Below are 24,540 nucleotides of genomic sequence, written 5' to 3' on the forward strand. Positions count from 1 at the left end.
AATCATTACTCCTTTTTTTTTTTCCTTCACATGTTCTTTTGGCACTTTGTTTGTTGTGAGTCATCATTTCATTGGAACAGGCACCTGCTGTGTTTTCATGAGTGATTACTGTGCTAAAGTTAACTTGGCAGATATTTTTTTATAATTCTCTTTTTTGACATCATGTTTATATAGTGATTGTTTGCTGCCACTGAAATGGAAATAGTTGGGATATGGATATCATAAGTTAATATAATATTTTCCTTTGCAGGTTTCCAAACAAGAGCAGAAAAAAATGGATGTGTCTGATGGAGGAACAGTTGAGACTTCTTCCCGTTATAGCGGGGCACAGGACAGTGGAATTGGCAGTGACAGTGTTAAGATCAGAATCGTTCAGATCGAGCAGCACAGTGGTACCAGCCAGCACCGCATTGCCCGTCCTTCCCGCCAGTCTTCCATCGTGAAGAATCTCAATTTCATTCCCTTTGACATTTTTGTAACAGCAAGTCGAATCTCCTTGATGACTTACTCGTGCACTGCCTTAACAAAATCAAAATCAGTACAAGATCAGAAAGATGGTGAGAAAATAAGCAAAAGCTCCTTGAACCTTCCAGAAGCGGGCTCAGGTGGCAGCCATGATACCAAGAAGCCCAGTCAGCCGTGCATTTCCTCTGTCACAGCAGACGATCTTTTGAACAGTAATGTTCCCCTGTCTACTGGGAGAAAAACAGGTCTTTTGTCACTGGAAAGTCTGCATGCTTCCACAAGATCGTCAGCTCGACAAGCCCTAGGTATAACTATTGTTCGGCAGCCTGGTCGTAGGGGAACTGGGGACATAGAGCTACAGCCATTTCTCTACCTCATTGTATCGCAGCCCTCTGTGCTCCTGAGCTGCCACCACAGAAAGCAAAAGGTAGAAATATCAGTGTTTGACGCTTGTCTTAAAGGAGTTGCCTCAGACTACAAGTGTACAGGTAAGAGCATTTAACATTCGCTCCTGGTTATAACTGCCAAAATAATTGCACTTCTCAAAGTTACTGGAGCAGTGGAAAACAGCTGAGAGACTTCTAGGACGTCTTTAAAAATCAAATGGTAAATATACATATTTTTAGAATTATACCCCACAGGTGAATAAAGTTAAGTGTGTAAAACGTTTGAAATTAATTAAGGTCTAACCTTTTAGCAACCAGTTCTTCCTGTTCCCTGATATTACTTTCTCATTACCAGATTGCGATAGGGATTGTTGCATTACTCTAATTTCTCAACATTTCCTAAGGAAGTAAGAGTTGTAAGCCAAGCTGATTTCACAGAAAGCATTTTTTTATGACTTATTATCACAATATTTTCCTATATTAGCCTACTGATAAAATGTAAACATTGTAGAAGCACCTGGTGTTTTGATCATAAACTGTAAGAAAATTATAGTGATCTTTAAAATTACATCTAATGATGTCATGTATTTTAAGTTTTCATTCAGCTGAGTAATAGGGTTTTGCAAGAATTTCCTTGTCTTAATGAATGGCGCTTTTTTTCATATGCAAAGCTTATAATAAGAAATATCAGAATTAACTGTTCAGAAGAAAACATTCTGAAACTTTCTTTTTCTGTCTTATCTGTACTGCTGAAGAGAGAAATCAAATGATTGCAATTCATTTGTCTGACAGCCAGTACCAGATGTAAGAGTTTGATGAGATACATCATTACAGAGTGTTACCCCAAAAAAATGTAAATGAGGATGCAGAAATCTGCTGAATGTGCAGCCAGAAAAGTGTGGGGTTTTAAATTGTTCACTGAATGAGCGCTGTAGGTAAAAAACATTGCTAGTTTTTTGTTGCCAGAGTTCATATAGCACACCAGTTGTGAAAAGTAGTATACGTTTTTTGTGCAGCTATACCAAATCTTTGCTGAATGAGATGGTATCTTTTGAAAATTGGCATTGAAATAATGTGCTTATGCAAAAGACTAAAAATTCTCTTTTTAATAGACTTCAACTTTTTTCAGATATCTGAATTATAGTGGAACTTTTAAGAGGGATTAAACAGTGAGGAAGATTAGACAGCTGGAAAGAAGATACTTAGAATAGGGAGAAGAGTCGTTCTCTGCCATGTTTTCTTTTATCATTGTTCCATTTTCATCTTTCTCTGCTATTGCTGTCCTGTCTTGAAAGAAACACAGCTGTGTCATGGATTTGATTTGCTCCAGATTCCCATGTTTATTTGTTAAATACTATATAAAAGGTGGTGATTGTAGCAATTAATATGAAAAGAATTAACAAATCAATTAACAAAGCAAAGTTGAAGGAAAGTTGGAGTTGTTGTAAGTTACAGATCACGACTTCATTAACTTAGTGTTTTGGAAAGATGCAATAGGACTTCATTTCTCATATCTGCGGCATTCAAGTGTGTCCTTGTACAAGCTGCCACCACATTACCTATAAACTGGGCAAAGTTCTCTCCATTCTGCTCCTACAATTAACTTCTGAAGTCTTTCACCATCTTCATATCTATGGGAGCAATTCTGGAAAACACAAGCTGTAATACAGTCTTCCTACAAATTGAAAGTGGATCAGAGAGCACAAAAGCACGGCAAGAAGTTTAAATAATAAAGATAGTAGGAACATACAGCCTGAGAGCTTCTCGGCCACCAGCAGTATTTCATTGAGACCCAAAGAGGTCTTGGAGGACAAAAGACTAGCCCTACGCGGGTCTTACCCTTTTCTTTGGCTTTTTGTCTCCGTGTCAGGCAAAGGTAAAAGTGTGGAGGCAGGAGTCAGATATTATGTGAAGGCAGAAGTTCTGGTCTCATCCTGCTGCCTTTGTGGGCAGTAGTAAGTACCTTACTTGTGTATCAGACAAAATCCGGTGCTTGCTACCAAAGCATTAGGGCTCTTTTCAAAAGAGTTTTCGAAGTGAGTGCCAAAGTTCTAGTGCCTAAAAACACCATCCTAAATGTGTTAATAAGTTAATAAAACTAATCCACACTTCAAGTCACACACTAATTCACACAGCAAAATAGGTAGTATAAAGATTTTACTGCCTCTTGTTTAGGAAGACCTGCCGTGCTTGTAATCGCATCGTTCAGGATTAATGTTGTCATGCCACTGTGGTAACATGTTAGTTTTGGAAATTTCTATTTTTCATTTCTAGCACGTGTATTTGAGAGAAAATAGCCATGAACTATGTGGTTTTTATATATATATGTGTGTGTGTATACACACACACACACTCTCTATATTGCATATTATATAATACAGCATCAGGAGATTTGCATGGCACTTTCTGTGCTGCTGCAGTCAATTTCATCAATTGTGCGAATTTTTCTTGACATTGTGACTATTGGCTGACAGTTTTATCTGAAAGAGATGTATCATCCAAATAAAGAACAATATAAAGTTTATTTGAAAGAAATAAGTTAGCTTCTCTTCCTCTGTACAATAGGTATGCACTATATTCCTGTATTTCTCTGAATATCAAGGACTGGAGGGTGGGAAGAGGGCATAAATGATGTTTAATTTACAGTGAAAGTTGCTAAAGAATATTTCCAGTTAGACACTCTAGAAGACTGCTGCTCTTGTGTCTGTTTGTATGCATGCAACTATCTTTTCATTATCTAAGGTAGGATGGGGAAAAGGACACAAGCTAAACATAAAAGATATATTTTAACTAGATTATAAGAACTGATGGAGCATATTGCCCCTTAAAAAAAAAATTAAACAGTGGGACTGGGCAAGCAGGCCTGATGAAAACATGGTGTGCATTACATCGCATGATGGAGATAGGCAACAGCACAGCAGCAGCTCAGAAGGTCAGGCCTATAACATAGCAAATTTCATCACAACCTAAAAAATTGGGACTTGTCTGGGCAAAAGGAAAAATACATGATGTTTGTTATAAAGTTTTATTGGTGCTCCTTTGGGGGTGGTTTCTCATTACTTACACTAATACGGTTAAGCTTACATAGTTAAGCTATATATGAAATATGTAGATTAGATCCAAAACATGCTAATAAAAGCTCTGCCATTTCAAATCATCATTCAGTGTATATATATACACCATATGCGCCGCATAAGAATATTTTAGGAATGTTTTAAAGCATTTGGAAAAATTGTTTTGAATCGGTTTTGTTGTGTAATTCTGAAGACTTGACTACTGTTAGTTCAACGGCAGTAGATTCAGGTCTTATGAAATACTGTGCTATTTCTTACGGCTTTTCTAAAAGAAAAAATCTATAGTTCTGAAACAACTCTCAAATCTTGCAAGGCAGAAGCAAATACAAAATTCTATTGTAAAATTAGGAAGGTTTTATTTTATTTTTTGCGGGATGTTAGTTCCAAAAAATAAAAACTTTAGGGTAAAGAAAAGCTGGTAATAGTTTGGACCTTGTTATGTTTTCCATCCCTCACCTCCCATTAGTGTATGTCTAAGAAATACATTGTTCAGCTGTAAATCACTGAAGGATACTTTAGAATTTAGAACTGCTTCTAAAAGGTAGTTTGATGAGAGTCTGTTTTATGAAGCTTTGAATAAAATAGGGAAATTACACTGTAAAACTGCACCAGCATGAATTTTAAAGAGAATAATAGTTAATCCTGGCCTGGTGACAAAATTTACCTTACTGCCTTTGAACATGTGTAGAAATGAAGTTTTTAATACTGTTACGAAACCACATATATTTGATTTGGGACAAGGGTTTTGTTCTTATTTTTGAAAGATTTCAAGTTGATAGAGCTTAAAATTCAGGATCTTGCACATTAAGCTATCACTCTTTTTTTGTGAGAGAGAGTATTGCACAGTGGCCGGAACACCAAAATTCATCCAAAGAACTTGGCTCCTCTGTCACTAGCTGTGTTATTTTTTGCTTACTTTCTGAAACATGAAAGAAGGAAGAACTTAAGAATAAAATAGGAGGAAATAGGCTAGTTAAAAGTTAAGTATTGTTAGCATGTTAATTAGCAGGTAGTAGCAGCACATTTACATCAGGCCAGTGTCTGTACATGGGAGCATTTGCCTGCCTTGGAGCTAAAGACCTGACGGTTGTGCTTTCAATTTCCTCAGTCCTTCTCTCCAACCAAGTCCACTGGCAAGTCAGTTTGTAGGAGGAGGAGACTTACTAGGTTATTAAAATGTTAGCTCAATTTTATTAAGGTTGTGCTAGACTGCTTCATTTGTGTTTTAAATTATTTTTGTAATTGCACGTCTTGATTGCAATGCTATGCCAGGTATAGGAACTTCAAATCAAAGTAAATAAATCAATGGAATAAATATTAACTGTTTAATAAGGACCATTAAAAAGACTAGTTGCTCTCAGACTTTACTTGTAAGATTCTGTATAAATAGCCTGAAAGATGCTATAAAACAACCTTTTTTTTATTCAATGCTCATCCTACATTTAACAAAAAGGCATCTGCTAACCGTTAGTTTTTGCAAACAGAGCATTGGCCATTTCCACTTAAATAAAAGTGGGTGCAATTGTTTGTAATGTAATCTCATAAGCCGCTTTTATAAATATTTTTTTTAAATCCTTATTTGCTCAGTTTCAGGTAATGTAATCCAGATACAAAATTGCCTCATTTCCTGAGCATTGTGCTCTGGGCATTCTTGAAAAATCTTTTTTCTATTTGTTTGTTTGTTTACTTTCAAAGAGGAGGTTGTGGTGCTTGGTTGTTTTAAGGGAGAGAAATTTCTCAATAAATATCTGTTATGCATGGAATTTCTTCAACTTCCGCCAACGAAGCATTTGCAAAAAACAGGCATTGTGAGGCCATCCAGAATTATTCTTGAATTATTTTTTTTTTTTTTTTTTTTTTTTTATTTTTTTTTTTACTTTTTTTTTTTTTTTTTTTTTACACCCACGCTTTGATGGCAGGGGGTCCATGAAGAGCAGATGCAGTAGCTAAGACCACATGTAACCTCTGATCTAATGGAAAGCCCAGGCTTCAAGGACAGCAATGCAGGCTGGCTCTGGCAGGAAGTCTGATTCACTGCCTCACTGTCAGCCTGTGCTTCCTACGAGGCGGAGAGAGGATTTAAGGCTGTTTCCTAGCATAGCATTGAAGGACTTCTGCTGGAGTGTCACCTGTTCCCCTCCGAGTATATTTATTGTCCAGTACATCTGCATCCATGGATGGGGAGGGTGTGGGGGTGTGGTGTGTGCAGCCCCCACCCGTAAAGACAAGCTGGCCTGGGAATGTACATTCCTCAGGTTACTGTAAGTGCTCATTTTTTAACTTCCTGACACAGCACTTGTGAGTATGCTAGTAGAAATGTTTTCCCACTTGTGTTCTTTAAATTCCAATGGAAACCATTTTTAAAACAGGACCAAACGTTCCACTTCAGAGTTTGAAATGCAGAGATGATTGCAGCATCGTACTGGCTTTTAAAATTGACTGCAGACCAAAATGTGATTCATCCATTGAAATAAAAGCGTGTTGCAGAGCTCATTTGGTCTGGGTAAAGTTCCAGCTGAACAGGCCAAGTTGCCGTCCCACACACACGCTCGGTAGCCCTGTCCCCTGCCTGGCGGCTGCTGGGGTGCTGTGGATCGCTGAACCCCCCCATTAAAGCCTCCCATGGGCTATGCCCCCTGAGCTGCCCTGGCTCTCAGCTACAAACTGGAACAAAACCAGATTTTGGAGAACGAAAATCTTCAAGATGTGAAATTTCTCCTGCCTCCCTCCTTTCCTTTCCCCTTACTCCCCCTTCTCTTCAGAAGTTTAGTTTTTGCTGTCTCCTGTTAATATAAGAATGAGGGGATAGCAGGTGAAATCAAAAGCTTGCAAATTCAAATCAAGTTTAGGAAGATGCTTCATAAACTGTGAAGTTTGGAGCTGAGGTCTGGACCTTAGCAAGACTAAAAGTGGCTTTGGATGTTTGGGTGGGTTCAAAAATAGCGAAAGATTCTTTTTTTCTAGAAAAAAAAAAGGGGGGGGGGAATGTGGACGTATTGAAGGCCTCAGCTTCTCAGTCTTACAGATTTTAAATTACAGTCTTGGTTGTCAATCTGTGATATTTGTATCACCATTTTCTCTTTTGCTGCCACAGACAAATTTTTCACATGGTGTAGAGGATAGAATTTCTGGCCGTCTTCACCGCTTTTCACTTCTCAAGCCTTTCTTTTCTCTCTCTTGGCTTGCTGTGGAGTAATACTAGCCTCTCCTTTTACTTATATATGTATCCCTTGGGTTTTCTCCAGCGTTTTCTTTATACAAATAACTGCAAATTTAAGTGTTGATTTTTGGGAGAATCATAGAAAATGGAAATGGAAATGACCTATTATAATACATTATTCAGACCAGTTCCCTACTGATGCATAGTTGCTCCCTATTGTATATTTTATAGCATTCTGTCAAGTGTATTTTTAAACATTCTGAACATTTCCATAATTTCCTTGAGGGAGAAGAGTCCTTTTCTAACAGCTCTCCCCAACAGGAATTCCTCACTGTTCAGCCAAAATTTTCTCTTTTTCATTCGATTGCTTCTCTGGCGATTCCTATGCCCTTGGCATAGGGATTTATTGATTGATTTATATTGTTTTAGTCCTTTCCTGATCCTTAATCCTATGAAAATGCATATGCTGTTTTCTAACTGAGAAGGTATTTTAATCGATACACATATTTAAGTCTTTTGACCTTTGATGTAAATGAATTTGTCTTCCCAGAAACATTTTATAGCTCCTATTTGGAACTCCCTTCAAGTTTTTGAGATATACACCAGCATAGTCAGTTTGAAACCTCTGGATTTTAGCTTTCTTCTCATTATGTAAAAACTTACTTATTGATCCATATCTGGCATATTTGAATGTATGGTCAAGTCTGTTACCCAGGTTCCAAATTAACCATGGGCTTGGAAGCACTCAAACTAGTTTTTTGCATGGTCCTTGGGGATTATTACCTCCGATGCAAAATTGTGTCAGTGCAACTATCCTGCTTCCAGAATTAGCTCAGTTTCAGAATAACAGAGTTTCAGTTGAACTAAAAAAAAAAAAAAAAAAAAAAAAAAAAAAAAAAAAAAAAAAAAAAAAAAAAAAAAAAAAAAAAAAAAAAAAAAAAAAAAAAAAAAAAAAAAAAAAAAAAAAAAAAAAAAAAAAAAAAAAAAAAAAAAAAATCCTTGAAATCAGTACCTTGAAATCAGTAAGGCCAGTGCTAGGTTAAAACTAATATATTTTGTTGGACTCAGGCTAATTTTGTGCACTGAGGTTTCTTTGTGTTATGTTCCTAATCTGTAAATTCTGAAGTCCTTCTCATTATTCACGTATCCCAGTCCTGCAGTGCCCCAGGTAAAGAAGAGGTGATGGTGCTGTGCTCCTTGGAGACATGACAGAGCAAAATAACGTCCTGAGAGCCCCATGGTTCCTTTATTTTTTTGATTCTGTGCTTACGTGCTGCAATTCCCAGTGCCCTGAGGGCAGTGTTTGTATAGCTAATGTATTATGTCACGCAAGGATTTTCTGCTGTGTAAGTTCTTTTCATCAGAGATATTTTCATCTTTAAACAGCTACAACTTTGAAATAATTATTAGGTACTTTATAACATAAACACATTTCAGGATAATAGGAATACCTGTAAATGTATTCTTCAAAAGAAATGTTTGACTAAATTTACTGGATTTTCTGAAAAGCCGGTGGATGATCTAGGTTGCTATATACAGTATGTGATGATATCTTTCAGAAATGAGACAAAATAATGGCATATTGCAACATTTTGCCCCATATTGGTACACCTAAATGTTTATACTAATACTTCTGAAGGAACAGTAACTTAGAGATCAATTTAATTGATTCAGTGATGTTCATTGCACAATGCTCAGTAATTTTTGTAATGCTTTACACTATATATTCTGAAAAACATTAGCGTATTACTTACTTATGATGAGCTACTAGGACAAAAGAAGGTATTATGGTATAGATCCAAGTCAGAGATAACATCCTTGTTCAGAACAACTACAAAACTATATTTTGGAAAAGATGTGTACTTTGGTGGTAAAGATTTTTTATTATTATTATTTTCAGTATACTAGGCAAACTCCAGACATAGGAAACAAGATATTCCCTAAAGCAGTTACTATAGAAAAGGGAGTGTGCCACACCATTCTGGTTAATGTAATTAAAGGAAAGGGCTAAGAACCATAAAAATGTAGAAATTCACATGGAAAATATACAAATCTGTTGTATGCAGTGACAGCTCTTAAATAGCTGCTGAGAGCTGACTTTATAAACGTATACTGGGAATAAAGGGAAGGAAAGGCTGTAATGTATATGCCATGCAGTACAAATACTGCTGTAAAGTCATTGCCTGAAAATTGATCAAATAAAAACAGAAGAATGTGCTAACTTTTGATCTTTTCCATATAGATCTAAAGTCATGATCAATTGGTTTCAGTAGGTTCTTTGAAATCACATAAGGGTTCATATGTGCCAAGTTTTATATGAATCACATGATAAGGTCAAGAAATACAAATTCCAAAGCTGACTTTATATACCCAGTCCACATATGACTGTGATACCACGATACCATATGTTGACTATAATAGTGGGTATGTAAATACTGTTCTTGAAAGGAATCCATTCAGTAAAACTCAAATAAAGCCATTATAGCAGTTTTTAATTGACTGAAAATGGGAGAGAATAACATCAAGAAAATCTCCTTAAATTGTTAAGGATGAGGCAGACATTCAATAATTAACATAGCAGTCTTGATAATAAAGAATAATTATTTAGAATTTAAGAACTGTAATGCCAGAATTGAGGACTATTATAATGAAGGTCTTGAGTTGCTAAAGATTAAAAAGCCTTTTTACAGTACTGTTTTTGCCATTTGTGATATGTGGAAAATAAAGACAAGAATAGCACTTGGAGGAAATTAATTTTAATGTACTATTGTAATATTATAAACTGATCGAAGGAATACAATTCAAGGTGGTATGCAAGAATAGCTACTGATTAGCTATTGAGTGAAACTCCAAAGGGAACGATAGAACCACATTGTCATTATGCTCTATTCCTGAGATCTGGTAGCATTCTGGTCTTTTAGCCTTTATCATTTATCTTTCCATTACTATTTTCTCTACCTGGCAATGAAAATACAATCTAGAAGGAGCAGGTTTTGAGCACAGATCCTCTTGTAAGGACTGCTTCAGTGTCATCATAATTAAAGCTAAAATTGGTTGCTATTTAAAGTCATCTTGCGGTAACTGATGTCTTTTGCTCATATTTTACTTGATATTTTTGCGGTTTTCTACATTTTGTGTAATTACAGCTTTGCCCTCTTGCCTATGTATGCATGCATTGTTAATACACATGCATTTGTTGGTCGGCACAAATGCTATGTATAACAGTAGCATTAGGAATATTATTTACTGTGTTATATTTTAAACTTTAATTTTATTTAATTAATTTTGTATGTAGTATTTTGTTACGTATCATATTCGTGGAATATCACTAATGACTATGATATTATCACCTGTAGATCCTGGGAAGACTCTACCAGAAGCTCTGGATTATTGTAAGATTTGGTTGCAGACAGTAGCAGGAGAGGTAGATGCTAAAAGTGGTATTCCGCCTCCTCTTATCACTGTGCAAATTAAAGACTTCCTTAATGGACCAGGTAAGCATTGCACTTCAATCTCTACTTTCTAATGTAATCTATTTGTAGACATGCACACATAGGCACACACATTAGATCATCAGAAAAATGTTGTATTCCTTGCTAATGAATGTGAAATTTTCCTCCAGCAATTACCCTGAACTGAAATCAAAATTGAGGAATGGTCAGTCCTGGACCAGTCATAGGTTTAAGGTCTAATTATTTATTTTCTTCTCAAGGTAAAATTAGAATTTTTACTCCTCAAGAAGGCTGAGGTTGGCAAATTTCCAACAGAATGAAACCTACCTGCTTCTACCCCTAGAACAACTGAAATTTTATTACAGTTATGTTTATAAAAGCTGACTTTTAAAATGTGTCTGAAGATTTTTATAAGCCTTGGGTTCTTTGGAATCTGGATACCTGGCATTGCAAATTCCTGTCATCTAAAGTATTGATACTGTAAAATTTAAAAAATAGTGATATTATCTTTCTTTAATTAACACAGAATGTAAGTGGTGTATGAAGGTTTATTAGCGTTTACTTAAAATAATGTGACTTAACGTTTCACTCCTAGAGTGTCAGAAACTCCTGTAAATTGAAGTGTCATCCATTCTCTATTTTGTGAATTATGTACTTACAACTACATTACTATGTAGAATATAATTGAGGTTATATTAAAAGTTAGAAAATACATTTACATTTACCTGTGCCATCATAATTCATTTCTCTTATGCATATTTCTTATAATTTGTTGAATTGTGTAACTTCCCCACCCCCACCCCCAAATATCCTTACTTCACTTGGCACACAGAATGAGCTGTTATCAGTCATTTAATGAGCAACTCTCCAGTACTGGATTTTCCTATTCATTCAGTTATCTATTCATACAGTCTTACAGCACGCTATCTAAACCTGGCTCTACAGCAGAATTACTTATTTCCTCTGCGTTGCTTACTGCTTTAGGATCTGAGCACTACAGAAATACTAATTTACCTGCACAACCTTCCCATGGGTGATGGAATAGTATGCCCTTGCCATTTCACGGAAGGCAACTGAGGCACAGGGAAAAGAAAGGTATTCTTGTTATATTAAGGTTACCAATTTAAAACGCACAATTTAGTTTTCCAAGGTACTTAATATAGAAATTTAGATTCCTATTGTCTGTGGGTGAAGCAGTTCATATTGTCTTTTGGTGAAGCAGTAATCACTTCTGCATATCAGACCCCAGGACATCAAATTGAACAACCAGAGAAGTGAGACAGACATGTTTACCTGCTGACTATACATACTGTGGTTAAGTAACTTGAAAATCCATTTTTTGCACCCAGGCAGGCAGGAGTCTCAAGGAAAGAATAAAGTACGTGAACAACCTCATCATTGCCCCTTTTTCGGTTTTCTGTGCTGCCTTAAAAGCATTATTTTAAGAGAAGATTTTAAAACCACCTGATAGTGCAGAGCTTTTGTTATATTGATCCCTATTTGGCTTCATTAATAGGACTTCATTAATAGGACTTTGAACCTTCAGACCTACTGCATGTTCTACTGCCATTTGAACTAAAGGCAGTAAGTGATTAAGTATCACTTAATTATATATAGTATTATACTATACAGTATCACTTAATTGATGATAATAGTAGAATCATAGAATGATTAAGGTTGGAAAAGACCTCTAAGATCATCAAGTCCAACCGTCAACCCAACACCACCATGCCCACTAAACCATGTCCCTAAGCGCCTCATCTACACGTCTTTTAAATACCTCCAGGGATGGGGACTCCACCACTTCCCTGGGCAGCCTGTGGCGCAACTTGAGGCCATTTCCTCTCGTCCTATCGCTAGTTACTTGGGAGAAGAGACCGACACCCACCTCGCTACAACCTCCTTTCAGGGAGTTGTAGAGAGCGATGAGGTCTCCCCTCAGCCTCCTTTTCTCCAAGCTAAACAACCCCAGTTCCCTCAGCTGCTCCTCATAAGACTTGTTCTCCAATGTTAGTAGATTTTCATTCTAATCATGACTAGCACAAGATGGGTAGAGACACCTGGTATCAGTGGCCTTTTGGTCACTGCTGCCAGATTGGTTTTCTTTTATCCTCCCCACCCCCAATTTTTTGTGTCCTCTCTCCCCACATCTGGCAGATTCCCATATTCCCAGACCCTTCGTCTGTGCATTCCCCTTTTCTCAAGGTTCTCACTGTAGTTTCCTGGCGCAGCCTTTATATTTAATTTATTACACACCTGAAGGTGTTTCCCTGACGCTCTCCTGTCAGTAGGAGAGACTTCTAACTAAACTAGCAAACATGGAAGTTGGTACCAGCTTGCAAAGTATAGATTCACAAGTAGTCTAAGGGTCTACCCCATTTTCAACAATTCAGTCAGATCTCGAATCAGTGTTAAATCTCTCCCCTCCGTGGTATTTGGCTAAATGGGGAACTGAAAAACCATAAATTAATGCATCATAAACTTCAGTCTATTTATTCTTGCAAAGCATATAAAACTTCAGAGATCTTCTCCAGGATCTCTTCTTAGCCAAAAGGCATTTTTTTTATCATCTTTTTGCTGCTAATTGGAACTATCGTTAGACATGACTCAATAGTAATTTCTCTGAATTTTAATGAAGTGTTTTGCCAGTGTAATATGACAAAACAGCTCTGCATTCCTTTGCAGATTTTTCTAACCTCAGCTGTTGCCACTATGCGATCCTCTTCAAATAAACTAACCTTTACCAAGAAGCCTTCCTTGGGGGCTGGAGGTTTCACTGGATGAGTAATGGAAGGTGCTTTCCACATGTGATTGCGTCAGAACCGCACATGCAAAGAGTTATGAAAGCTTGACAGCTCCTCAGCAGGCTACTGGAAAATAAGTTAGTAATTCTCCTGGGGGGAAAGAAGTCCTCTAACCACAACTTCTTCCAGGGTGAGGTAGCTTGGCCGTCAGCAGGCCTGGAGAAAGTGTCTACATCACCAGCTCCTAACTAGCTGGCAGTTGTTCCTTGAGGACAAAACCTCAGCAAAACTCCTGAGAGCTCTTGTAAGGTCACCAGACAAACGATATTTGTGTTGGGAGACATCACAGTTAATAAATTGAATGAATAAATAAATGCACTGCTGGAGTATGCTTATGTTGCAGGCCTCAAAGGCCTGCTCTTTTTTGGCAAACATTTGGCAAATAATGCTGCTACTAACTGGCATATTTTCTAAGGACATACTGTGTGTTTTCATATTCATTTATGTATATGTGTTTTATAACTGCAGTAAGTAAATTATTAAAATGTGTTGGATGCACTAGTAGGTGCTACCTGTTGGTAGCTGATCTGCTGTTCTGAAAAGTCAGCATATTTTTAAAAGCTGTGGCTATGCAGACAAAAATCTGGATGTAACCGTTGGGATAACTATACAGATTTCTGTATGGATTTTAAGTGTTCAAAGTTCAGTGCTTTAATTGTAATGTCATTTTTCTTACAAAATACATTGTTAGTGTGCTGAGGTTAAATTTCAAATATAACAATCAAACATGCCTATGTTTTATGATACAAACTACTATGCAAGCAGTTAAAAGAAAAAATCCGCAAGTGGTTCCCAGTGTTTGCTGTGTTAGATAAAACTGGTACTCCTTGTAAATAGTTTGTCAGCTGGAGTAGATAAGTAGATAGTGTTCCACAGAAAAATTGTATGGTTTCACCACACAGGAAACCAGGTTGTCAGTCCATATTAGCTTGGAGATCAAAAAACTACAGCAAGTAGCTAAACTTGGAAACCACTAATTAAATGAGAATAACAGGATATATTAATGCACTTCTTGCCACATGAGTTGATTATTTTGTACATTTTTGGCAACTAAAGAAAAATGATATTTCTTCCAGATTTAAGGTAATAGGATCCTAGGAGAAATAAGCATTCATCATCAGGCCTGTGGGAACAGACCTCAACTTTAACCCCACAATGTATTAAAGGACTATTCTTTCTCTTTCTACAGTAACTAATTATTTAAAATTTTTAAAATTCCTTCTACATCAGTTTACATGACCCTCTCTCTTTTATATTCAGTCTGTTACTGGATTGTACATCTAATTCTTGTCTAATACGTATAAGTGAACTATTTATTGCTTCAGCATTAGCTATTATTCATTAGGTGAGGAACAAATATGACCATCTTGTTTTAATAGTTTTTGAAAATTATTCTCTTTACCCTCTAAGTCCTTTCTTTGGAATTTTTTTTTTTGTTAAATTCACTATGCTTTCTTAGCTATAAAAGCTGTCTTTTTGATGTATTCTCTCTGCATGCAAATGATACAAAACTTGTTTATGAAGTACAGCTTCATACAAATTGCCTTAAAATATTTATACATGCAAAATATAGATGGTTTATGCCAAAGTCCTCTTCCCCCAGCAGTTTCTTGGGAAGACGTTAGGCAAGGTGTGAATTAACTGTGGTCCTTGATACTTTGCCTTTCAAAATAATTTCTACAGAAGAAACTATCCAGACAAACTAAGAAATACCATAATCCCCCTGAAAGATAAAGTGAGAACTGGGGGACCTGGGGGATTGCTCTTTCCTGCCAGTCCCTCCCTGGCACTGTTTGGACACCACAAGGGGCACAGCACTGGATCTAGGGTTATGCATACAAAGCAACAAACAAAACTGCACCATGGCACACTCTCCAGCTTTTTTCCCCCTGTTTGCAAAGGCAACAATTGTATCCATTAGCAAGGTCAGTGGTTTGGAGAAACCTGGAAAATAGCAGCTACCAGAAACCCACTAGAATAATATCTCCAGCAGGTGATAGATTAGTTGGAACAAATTGGAACCATTGCACTTCAGCAATCCTGGTTTCTTTCAAGCTGTTTTAAAAATGTCGTCATTTTAATACACAATATCAGCCCTGCGGAACAGTCCACAGCAGGTTAATTTGAATCATATGATGTATCACTGCCCTCAGCTGACATGAGCTCTGTTCCATGTGTGAAGCCATAATAAATCCATTCCCAACCGAGGCAAATTCCCTGTGAGAAGGTGAACTAATCCAGGCCTCACACTGGCATGTTAGCCCTCCGTAATTGAAAGCAGGGCCACCTGTTCCCAGCACAGTTAGCCTATAGAAAGAAAATTAGCATTAGATCAGATACTTAATATATTGAAAAATCATTCATACTACTTGCAAGTTCAGCTGTGGGCTGCTTAGCATGACATCATATATAAACCTAGGAATGTGCCCACTTGATCCCAGTTTAACAGTTTTGTTAACCATGGTGTTTGTTAACTTTGAAATGAGAATTTTTTGATTTAATGAGAGCTGACACGTGAGAAGGGGAACTAGCCAGGGTGCAGACTTTTCTAATTAACTCTGGGTCATTTGCAAAACTTTTGAGCTTTCTAGTAGGTTTTCTTTTCCCTTTGCTCTTTTACAAACAAGTTTTTAAAGCACTGACACTGTAGCCATGAAATGATATTTATTTGATTAAGAGGGCAAAGAGAAATATTCCAAACAGGTGTACCAGCCTGTAGGTATTGCTTTGTTTTTGACACATCTATTGTCTGTAATATCAGTGTAATAATGTGTAAAATTATCAAAGTGCCTTTCTAAAAGCAATGTCTACAACACTTAGTTTAAATGAAATTTAGTTTCTTACATGCCTAAGTACTGAAAATGAAGACTGCACACTGAAGCCACATGGATAAGTTTGAAAATATTTTCTTGGTATCTTTTTCAGTGTATTGGCATTCTTTTTTAAAACTTTTTTCAATCATTTGCCCAATTTTCTGAAATCGTCTTTTTTTTGCTTTTCCTTTTTTTCTTTTTTTTTTTTTCCTTTCTTCATGTATGTCTTAATATAGATGTATTATCCAGCAGCTAAAGCAGATAATAGAGAGTTAGTATTTATGGGTTCTTTCCTTTTCCACAACCTGCTCCACGACCTGGAACAATTTATTTCATCTCACTGTGTTGTGCTTCAACTTTCCTGACTCTCTGTTGAGAGAGTTAATGTTTCCCTCAGCTAGGGCTTTCCTTTCATGGTAATGCCTCCAATGCCCGCATTATAGTTTTTGGCCTTGCCACCCAACCCTTGACACACTTCTGTAATATATTTGGTAGTTGCACAGTTGCTTCCTTTCAGTCAACATCCTATGACTAGCAGTAACCCTCCATCCTTTATTAATGGTATCTTTGGTCTTCTCAACCTACAAGAATTTATTTTGGTTCAATTGTGACAACTTAAGAAAAATAATAGAATTACATCACTGAGCCTTGTCTGAGATACCAAACCCAGGCACTGGCTAGCTAGAGCTGTTAATGTCTTCGTGCCGCCTTCACATAATGTCAATGACATACTAGGTCATGGAAGTAGGAGTTGTTACCGCTGGGGAACACCCCACGTGGCTCAGGTTGATTAAGCTCCCTGAAGGCTGTAGTTTGCCATATTGGCTTTAGAGAGCTGCTTCTGTGGGGCTGCAGCATATAGATGGCAGTAGGTAGAAATACTGAGCAGTGACTACCAGGCTCTTCCAGACTAATTAGCATCTGTCTCAAAGAAGCAGAATGCAAGATGGACTGCAGATGGCCTCTGAAGCCTTGTCTCAAGTTTCTTCCTTCTTTTCCCTTGATCCAAATTGGGAATGATGAATTAGAGGATAAAAACAATTCGTTTGTATTCTTCTTGCTTTTCAATTTCTTTTAATTTGTCTCTCTTTTGATGCCTGACCAGGGACAATTGAGAACAGTACAGCTAGTCTTTTCTTTACATGTCTCTCTCTTTCCTATTTTTATAAATTTAATTTTTGCAGTTCAGCTATTTCCCTGTTACTGAAGGGCCACCCTGACTCCAAATCAGAATCAGGGCTCAAGATTACCTTTACCTTCCTCAGATTTCCTCTTTGAGACTCCTTACATCAGGATGGGTGGCTCCCAGAGAAAGAATATTACCAGTGGTAAAATGTTTCATGCCTGTTGTCTGCTCCTCTCCTGTTTAGGACTAGGAAATTCAGTCCTCCTAAGAGTTTAGGGCAAATAGTAGTTTCTTCTATAACAGTACTATTTATTAAGAAGTTTAATATTTTACAGCCTTCTTGGGGTAGGGGAGAGCGAGACCTATGTCCAACCTGAGGAAGAAAGATCTGGCCTTTTCTGGATTAGCTATGAGAAATAAAAGATCCACTGCAGAATGAGCGGTATGAGAAGTGAACAAATTCTTGGAAAATGCCATATTTTTCTCTCTCACAACTCAACATTTCTCATAGTCTGTGAAAAGATCCCAGTCTTATAAATAAAGCTTATAAATAATTTTCATGGAGTTTACTTTCTGGTTTTTCAGATTAAGAGTATACTATGGTAGTTTATTAGTCATAGAAATAGTAACCTGGTATACATTAAGTTATGGCATATATTAGAATAAGTCCACTGACTTCAGTAAGAGCTGGGATTGACCTAAAGCAGCTTGCTAGGAGCTCTGTTACTGTGTGTTGCTTATTCATCCTTAGCCCACCAAATAAAAAGTCCTTTTGAGTAATATCATTATCCCAAGTTCACAGAATAAAATTATATCTTCACAGTACAAATCTGAATGTTATGGAGAACAAGGGTAAAATACTCATAACCCTGAAATTTTTTATCTGAAGCTCTAAGTAATAAAATGACAAAGAAAGAAATTGTTTCAGACAGAAATTTCAGAGTGCTGCTTATAGGTTTTCTTTTATAGATGTTATGATTTTGTTCAAACAGGCCATATTGAATCCATTGGGTTTTTTGTAATAGATTTCAAAATACATAATAAATGTAAGTAATATGATGACTAATGGGTCAAGTGAAGTTGGAACTTTTTAAATGAGAAAATAGCTGGAAACAGTTTTCAGGAAACTATTCCAGTTGATTTTTGGTCCCCCACAAGGTGTACATTAACATAAACTCCGTAGAATCGCCTCTGGGACCTGAATTCCCTCTCTGATTTCATTATTGCAACGTGATTCTTTTCCTTTCGCTGTTAAGTCATCTCCTGGTGTGGTGGGAGCATATAATAAGTGTAATTTATTTATATTTATCTAATCTCCTTTTAACTTAATGGTTATTTCATCATTCTGTTTCCTAGTAGCTGTTTGGAAAGTTGTGAAGGGTAATTAGAAACTAATAATTGACAGACATGGATTTACAGGGTAATCTAAAGAGATGTAGTTTAACTCAAGTTATTTCATCATTCTGTTTCCTAGTAGCTGTTTGGAAAGTTGTGAAGGGTAATTAGAAACTAATAATTGACAGACATGGATTTACAGGGTAATCTAAAGAGATGTAGTGAAGAAATTGAGAGAGAGAGAGAACAATTCAAATTCTACACTCAAATGCTACACTGTTATAAAAAAAAATTGCTTCGATATCATCTAGTTCAGTCTGATTTAAACAACCAGAAGTAACTCACTTGAACGTAATCTGTTTACAAGCACAGTAATTTCTTCACTATTTATTTGCTGGAAATAGATAACACCTGGCAAAATAAGTTATTGCTATTATGTCTTAAATCTGAAGAAAGCATTGGGGTATAATTGTGGTAGCCAGTCACTAGTAGGCAAAGGAGAGACTGATGTAATTGAGGAGTTAAAGATGGCTTTGAGCTACCTTTTGCCCCTGTTCTGATTCTGATGTAATTTTGGATAATTCAAAGAGTTGTTTGAATTATAGGAACCTGTGTTTTCCTACCGGTACAGAATCTGCACAGTGTTGTGTGGTGTGCTTCCCAAGGTGTTTAAAATAATCTAAACAGACTGTAACCCTTGGGTTTTGCACCCTGGAAATTTTATTTCAGCTGAATCTAGGTGACCCCTGACATTGTAACATCTCTTTTTAGCCCATTTTGAGTGACTGGAGGAGCTGCTGTGAACATCTATCTTCATCAACTGCTATAAATAGCTCTTCATATTTCATCAGTTTTCACTGTTTCTGTCCATCAGTTAAATGTTTTTCTTAGAAGGAATGTTAAAGTTTCTTTTACAGCGTGAAGTATAAAGTGTAAAACAGGACAAAGACCAAAAACATTGATTTCTCAATTGGATTTTTATTTTTTGAACGTTTTACTTAAAATGCCAAAGAATCTCTTTACGTAATCTTTCCCCAGTTGTAAAAATAACCTATGTCATTATGAGATAGTTAAAATATTTGCAGTGAAGGTTCCAGAGTTACATTTTCTGCAATTATGCTTCTGGCTACCACCACCTTCTGTCAGGGCTGATTCACTGGATAATAATAACAATACAAACCTTTGTCAAGTTACCAGTCATGACAACATTTTTCTGTGTGACGTGCGGTTTCCAAACAGAAAACAGGGAAGTCATTTGCATTTCTCTTGTGTCCTAGTGTCCATTTTTTATTGCTGTCTTGGATGAGCGCGGTGTTTGTGAAAACAAGTGACTAACAGGAGTGATAAAACACAGGCCCAGGACCACAGGTGCCATGCATATTCCACCACTGAGCTTCACCAGTGCCCTGTGTCTTCTCTGCCCTGGCCTGAGGAAGTCCAAGAGAGAACTATGGCTCTCCTATTCATCTCCTTTTAAATCTTTCTCAATCAGTTTACTCTCTGGCTTTAGCTTGACACCTGTTCTATGCACTTATGTGTAAGCAGTTTTTGGGTTGTAGGGTTTTTTGTTGTTTTTTCCTCTTCTGGGCTATACTACCATAGGAAAGCATTGGCAATAAAATGTGCCTTTGACAAAGCAGTTAGATGTGAAAGCTGTCACACCAAGCAATAAAGGTCCTTTCCTCATTTACTAACTTACAAACTTAATTATGTAGCAAAGCCAAGAACATCTATTCTATTTTACTCCTTTATTACTACATCACTAATGGAGAAAATTAAGTTGATAAGGGACTTGTTTTGGAAGTGCCTAAATGGTTCAGAAACCCAAATCCTAGTGTGAGTTGGATTTCAAACTTGGGCCATTTGAAAAATGCTGCTCATTTGTTTGCTTGGGGTTTTGGGGTTTGTTGTTTTTTTTTTTTTACATTTCATTAGAATAACAATCCTTTCCATTTGAGTATCATAATTAATATTGTAATGTCACATGGGTCTCTACTTTCTTCATAAGTCTCCTTTCTCCATTCAAAGGGAGGAGAGGACTAATGATGTGTGCAAAAAGGCAGGCGAGTCTTGGGGTATTCTTTAGTGCCAAGAAGGGTGGAGAGATTTTCAAAAGTGTTATGAAATTTTTCTTCCCTTGGTTTTAATTAAAAATATCGGTGCATAAGTATTTTGAAAAATCTTCCAAGTTGATCATGTGTGGTTTTGGATGCCTAAAAATCTTGCTCTCTTCTAATGTCCAGCTTCTTAGCTTTGATACTTGCCTTTCTACTAAGCCCACGTGTTAGATAGTGTTTTGCCAGTTTCTAGTTCAGCATAGAAGGCTTTAACGCAAGAGAAAGCATTTTCAGAAAACCATTAATTAAAATTGTAATTTACAATTAAAATAGTTTTTCAGTCTTAAATTTCAGTTAGCTGTGGCTTGTGTAGTACTACAGACTTGTTACTAAGATTATTTTGGGTTTTTTAATTCAGCTATAACAAATCTTACATGGCCGTTAATGTTTCTCTTCTCTTTGTAGAAAAAGTGCTAGTTTATAATTCAGAGACTTATCTATTCAGATACCAAAGCATCTAACTGAAGTTTAGAACCCCCAGATATTTTGGGAGGTCAGAAAAGTGCTTTTTCAGGTGCCTGGGACTCTCTGAAGTCAGTATAAACCTATGTTTAAGAGCAGCTCCGAAGCTCTGCTCCTGCAGCCCTTTACTGTTGTTGTAAAAACTTGTAATTTACCTAAAGAGTGCAAGAATCAAGCTCATTAGTTTGCATCAGCGTTAAGAGTAGAACGTGATCCTGGACAACTTGAAAGTAGGTCCTAATTTTGGTGAAATATTCATTAATCTGTGTAAAACCTTCAACAAACAGTTTTTCCTATATATATTTATAATGAAACTTGAAACTAAGTAGTGCTGTTTACTCTGAACATTTAATCTAGTTTAGATGTATGCACAGAATTTTAATCATTTTTGGTTCTTGGGGGTGGGATGGTGGGAATCAAACAGCAAAGTGAAAAGCAAACTTCTCCCCCTGCCCTGGCTAGCCGTCTCATTACTGGGTGAAAGCTGAATTTGAAATGAAAAATTTTAAAAACTACGTTAAAGCTGGATTTCTGTAATGAAGTGTAATGTACTGATAAAAAGGCAGATAGCAGCACAGAAACAAGTTTTAATCATCATAAAATCCTGCTTCCCATTTGTGAAATAATCTTGGTAATTGCAACATTTCAGCTACTAAAATATCACTACTGTCAATGTTGTTCATATTAGTTATGATTTCTAAAAATTCTGTGAGACTTTTAGCAGTCTGGGAAGTACCAAAATCCTTTACTAAGGAGGCAAAGGACATTTTAAAAGTATTAGTTTTTTCCAGTGTCCCTGAAAACAAAGAAATCTAAACATACCTCAGTTTCTATATTTGCTTTTTATTTCACATTTCATCTTGAAAATGCATTGAAGAATACTGCGTATTAGCTGTGTAGGAAACAACAGAATATACATGTTATTCACTCATTTAAATGTGTTGAAAATGTTTGCTGTTGGCTTTGGAGTTTAGTCAAATAGTTCTACTGGACATAAAACTCAAGAGAATGTGAAGTATATTTTCATTCTGACACAAAAGGACTAATGTATTTACCCTCCTACACACTCGAATAAAGTGTGTGTCTTTCAGATAGCTGTGGTGATCCCTGGGAAGAAACAAGGAAATAAGATTGACATTGTGACATGTTTCTTCCTTTAAAGCCGTATATAGTGAAGATTGCTTATAGTACTTGTCATGATGTTTTAATTCAGATTTATTCCTAAAAATATTGTTTCATTATGTTTTACCATTGATTCAATCCTTTTAATGAAACATGGTAGAAATAATGTTATCTCCACTAAATGCCTAATATTTTTACATTGCTTGAATAATTGCACTATAGCTTCTCATATTTCTTTCTCTGATTCTCTCCTACAGCTGACATAAATGTGGACATATCAAAACCTTTGAAAGCAAATCTCAGTTTTGTCAGACTCGATCAAATAAACCAGTTTTTGAAGAAAATCATAACCACAAATGATGATGAGCCCAGGAAGGAGGCTGCTCCGTCAGCTGGCGTTATTCCAGATGAGGATGTCACTTCAATAACCAAACACCCCAGTACAAAGGATTTTCTACCTGCAGCACACATCAACGCTGTGCAAAGGGCTTCAGTACAAGAAAATTTGTGGCGAGCCCTTTCCTGCTTCCAGAAAATTTCCATTCACACTGTTCAAATGGTTGTTTCGATGGAAACCATCCCACATCCCAGTAAACCTTGTTTGTTAGTCTCTTTATCAAACCTCAGTGGGAGTCTGAATATTAAAAGTGGACATAAAACTGCAGGTAAGAGTTTTTGAAAGTTGGAAGTGCTACTGATTTGTTCAAGGTGGTGGTCTAGTAACCATTTTAAAGTGTGGGGCATTGAGGGGAACTCCTCTAGCTAACATCATAAAGCCACAACAGAAAATAGCAAATCCCTGATAGACTCCATCACCTGAGTTTTCCTTTCAGTGAGGCAGCACCCAAGAGTGCTTAATTTTGTAGTTAATATCCCCTAGCTTGTAATTACTAATTTATTGATGGAATTCTGGCTGGAATAGTGGTTACAAGAACGACAAAGGGCAAAATTTTGAGTTTTCACTCTGTAACTACATGTTCTTGTTAGGACCCTATATCTTAAAAAAATACAGAAATAATTGTTCAGAGCCCTGACGTATGCTACTGTGTAAATATTGGGTCATACCATTATACTCCTCCAGGCTTATGAAGTTTTAAATTTTTATATGCTCCCTCTGCACAGCTGAGAGTCACCCAGGGAAAACGGGTGCTCCAGCCTAATTACTGCAGAATTGCAAGGAACCTTTACACCTTGGGTACAATTAACAGGATACCAGAGACTCATTTAAAATTAAGACATTTTTAATGTCTTTGTAAATTGTTTTATTAGTCTTCTAATAAAATTAATAAGATGGTACATTTACATGATATGGAGATGAGCTATAGGTAGTTGGCAGAGTAGCTTGCGAGGTAAAATGGTCTGTAGCTGAGAGGAACAAGTTGTAGGCCAAGCGAGGTGGCGATTTCTTTCTTTTTCATCAGAAATATTTCTCCTCAGGCCAGCAAGTTTCAGTGCTTCTTTATTGTTTTAAAAGTTAAAAATGAAAAATTTAAGGTTCATAAGACATGAAAGCCTGTGAAAGTGCTGGAGCCTGAAACTCTTGATTTATCCATAAATAAACAGCAGTACAGGCAGGAACAGTGCCTGCGTTCCCACGCTTTTCCAGTCAGATCGCAACCCTAGCATAGAAACCACTGCAACTGAGTAAAAGGCCTTTCTAATGTCCTTTAAATAGTTCTAGTTTTCTTTCTGTGTAACAATCCTCTTTCCTTCCATCACTTCACCTCTATCATTTATACATTATCTGTCCCATGGTACATTATGGTGTCCACGGCAAGCTTCGATATATCAAAGCCGAGCCCGTTCCGTCACTGTACTATGAAGCAATTTGGCAAACTCAGCAGTGTGTATCACTTACCCTGGAGTTTTTCATCCTCCCAGAAGGAGGACGTACCTTGCCTTGCCTGTTAAGCCTCAGCAACGTTCTGCTACGAAGTTCTGTTTCTTAATTCTTCTGGCAGTCTGAGGAAGCCAATCTTTATTTTTCATGTCACAAGCTATACATGAATCTTCAGTATGTTTGTAGTCTGGCAAGCATTGTTGAGTAAAGCAATACTGACGCTGAATCTAATGAAAATGGAAATTAGTTATTCTATATGAAGAAGTTTTATAACCAGATAATAAATAGACATCAACAGACTCTTTCCACATTTTTTCCAGTTAAATTTGCCTTATCTTTGCTTTATAAAAAGAAAAATATATGTGCATGAGGTTTTGCATGCTG

General features: G+C 36.7%; 1 protein-coding gene across 1 annotated transcript in view; it reads left to right on the forward strand.

The window, feature by feature from the left end:
- VPS13B (vacuolar protein sorting 13 homolog B) overlaps nt 1-24,540 on the forward strand; it is a 512,636-nt gene that overhangs the window by 389,419 nt on the left and 98,677 nt on the right. The window contains 3 exon segments of the mRNA XM_009275488.2: nt 251-953; nt 10,442-10,579; nt 22,574-22,981. Of these exon segments, the coding sequence (XP_009273763.1) occupies nt 251-953; nt 10,442-10,579; nt 22,574-22,981 (1,249 nt within the window).

Source organism: Aptenodytes forsteri, unplaced genomic scaffold, assembly GCF_000699145.1.
Source record: "Aptenodytes forsteri isolate BGI_AS27 unplaced genomic scaffold, ASM69914v1 Scaffold208, whole genome shotgun sequence".
NCBI classification, from domain to species: Eukaryota; Metazoa; Chordata; class Aves; order Sphenisciformes; family Spheniscidae; genus Aptenodytes; species Aptenodytes forsteri.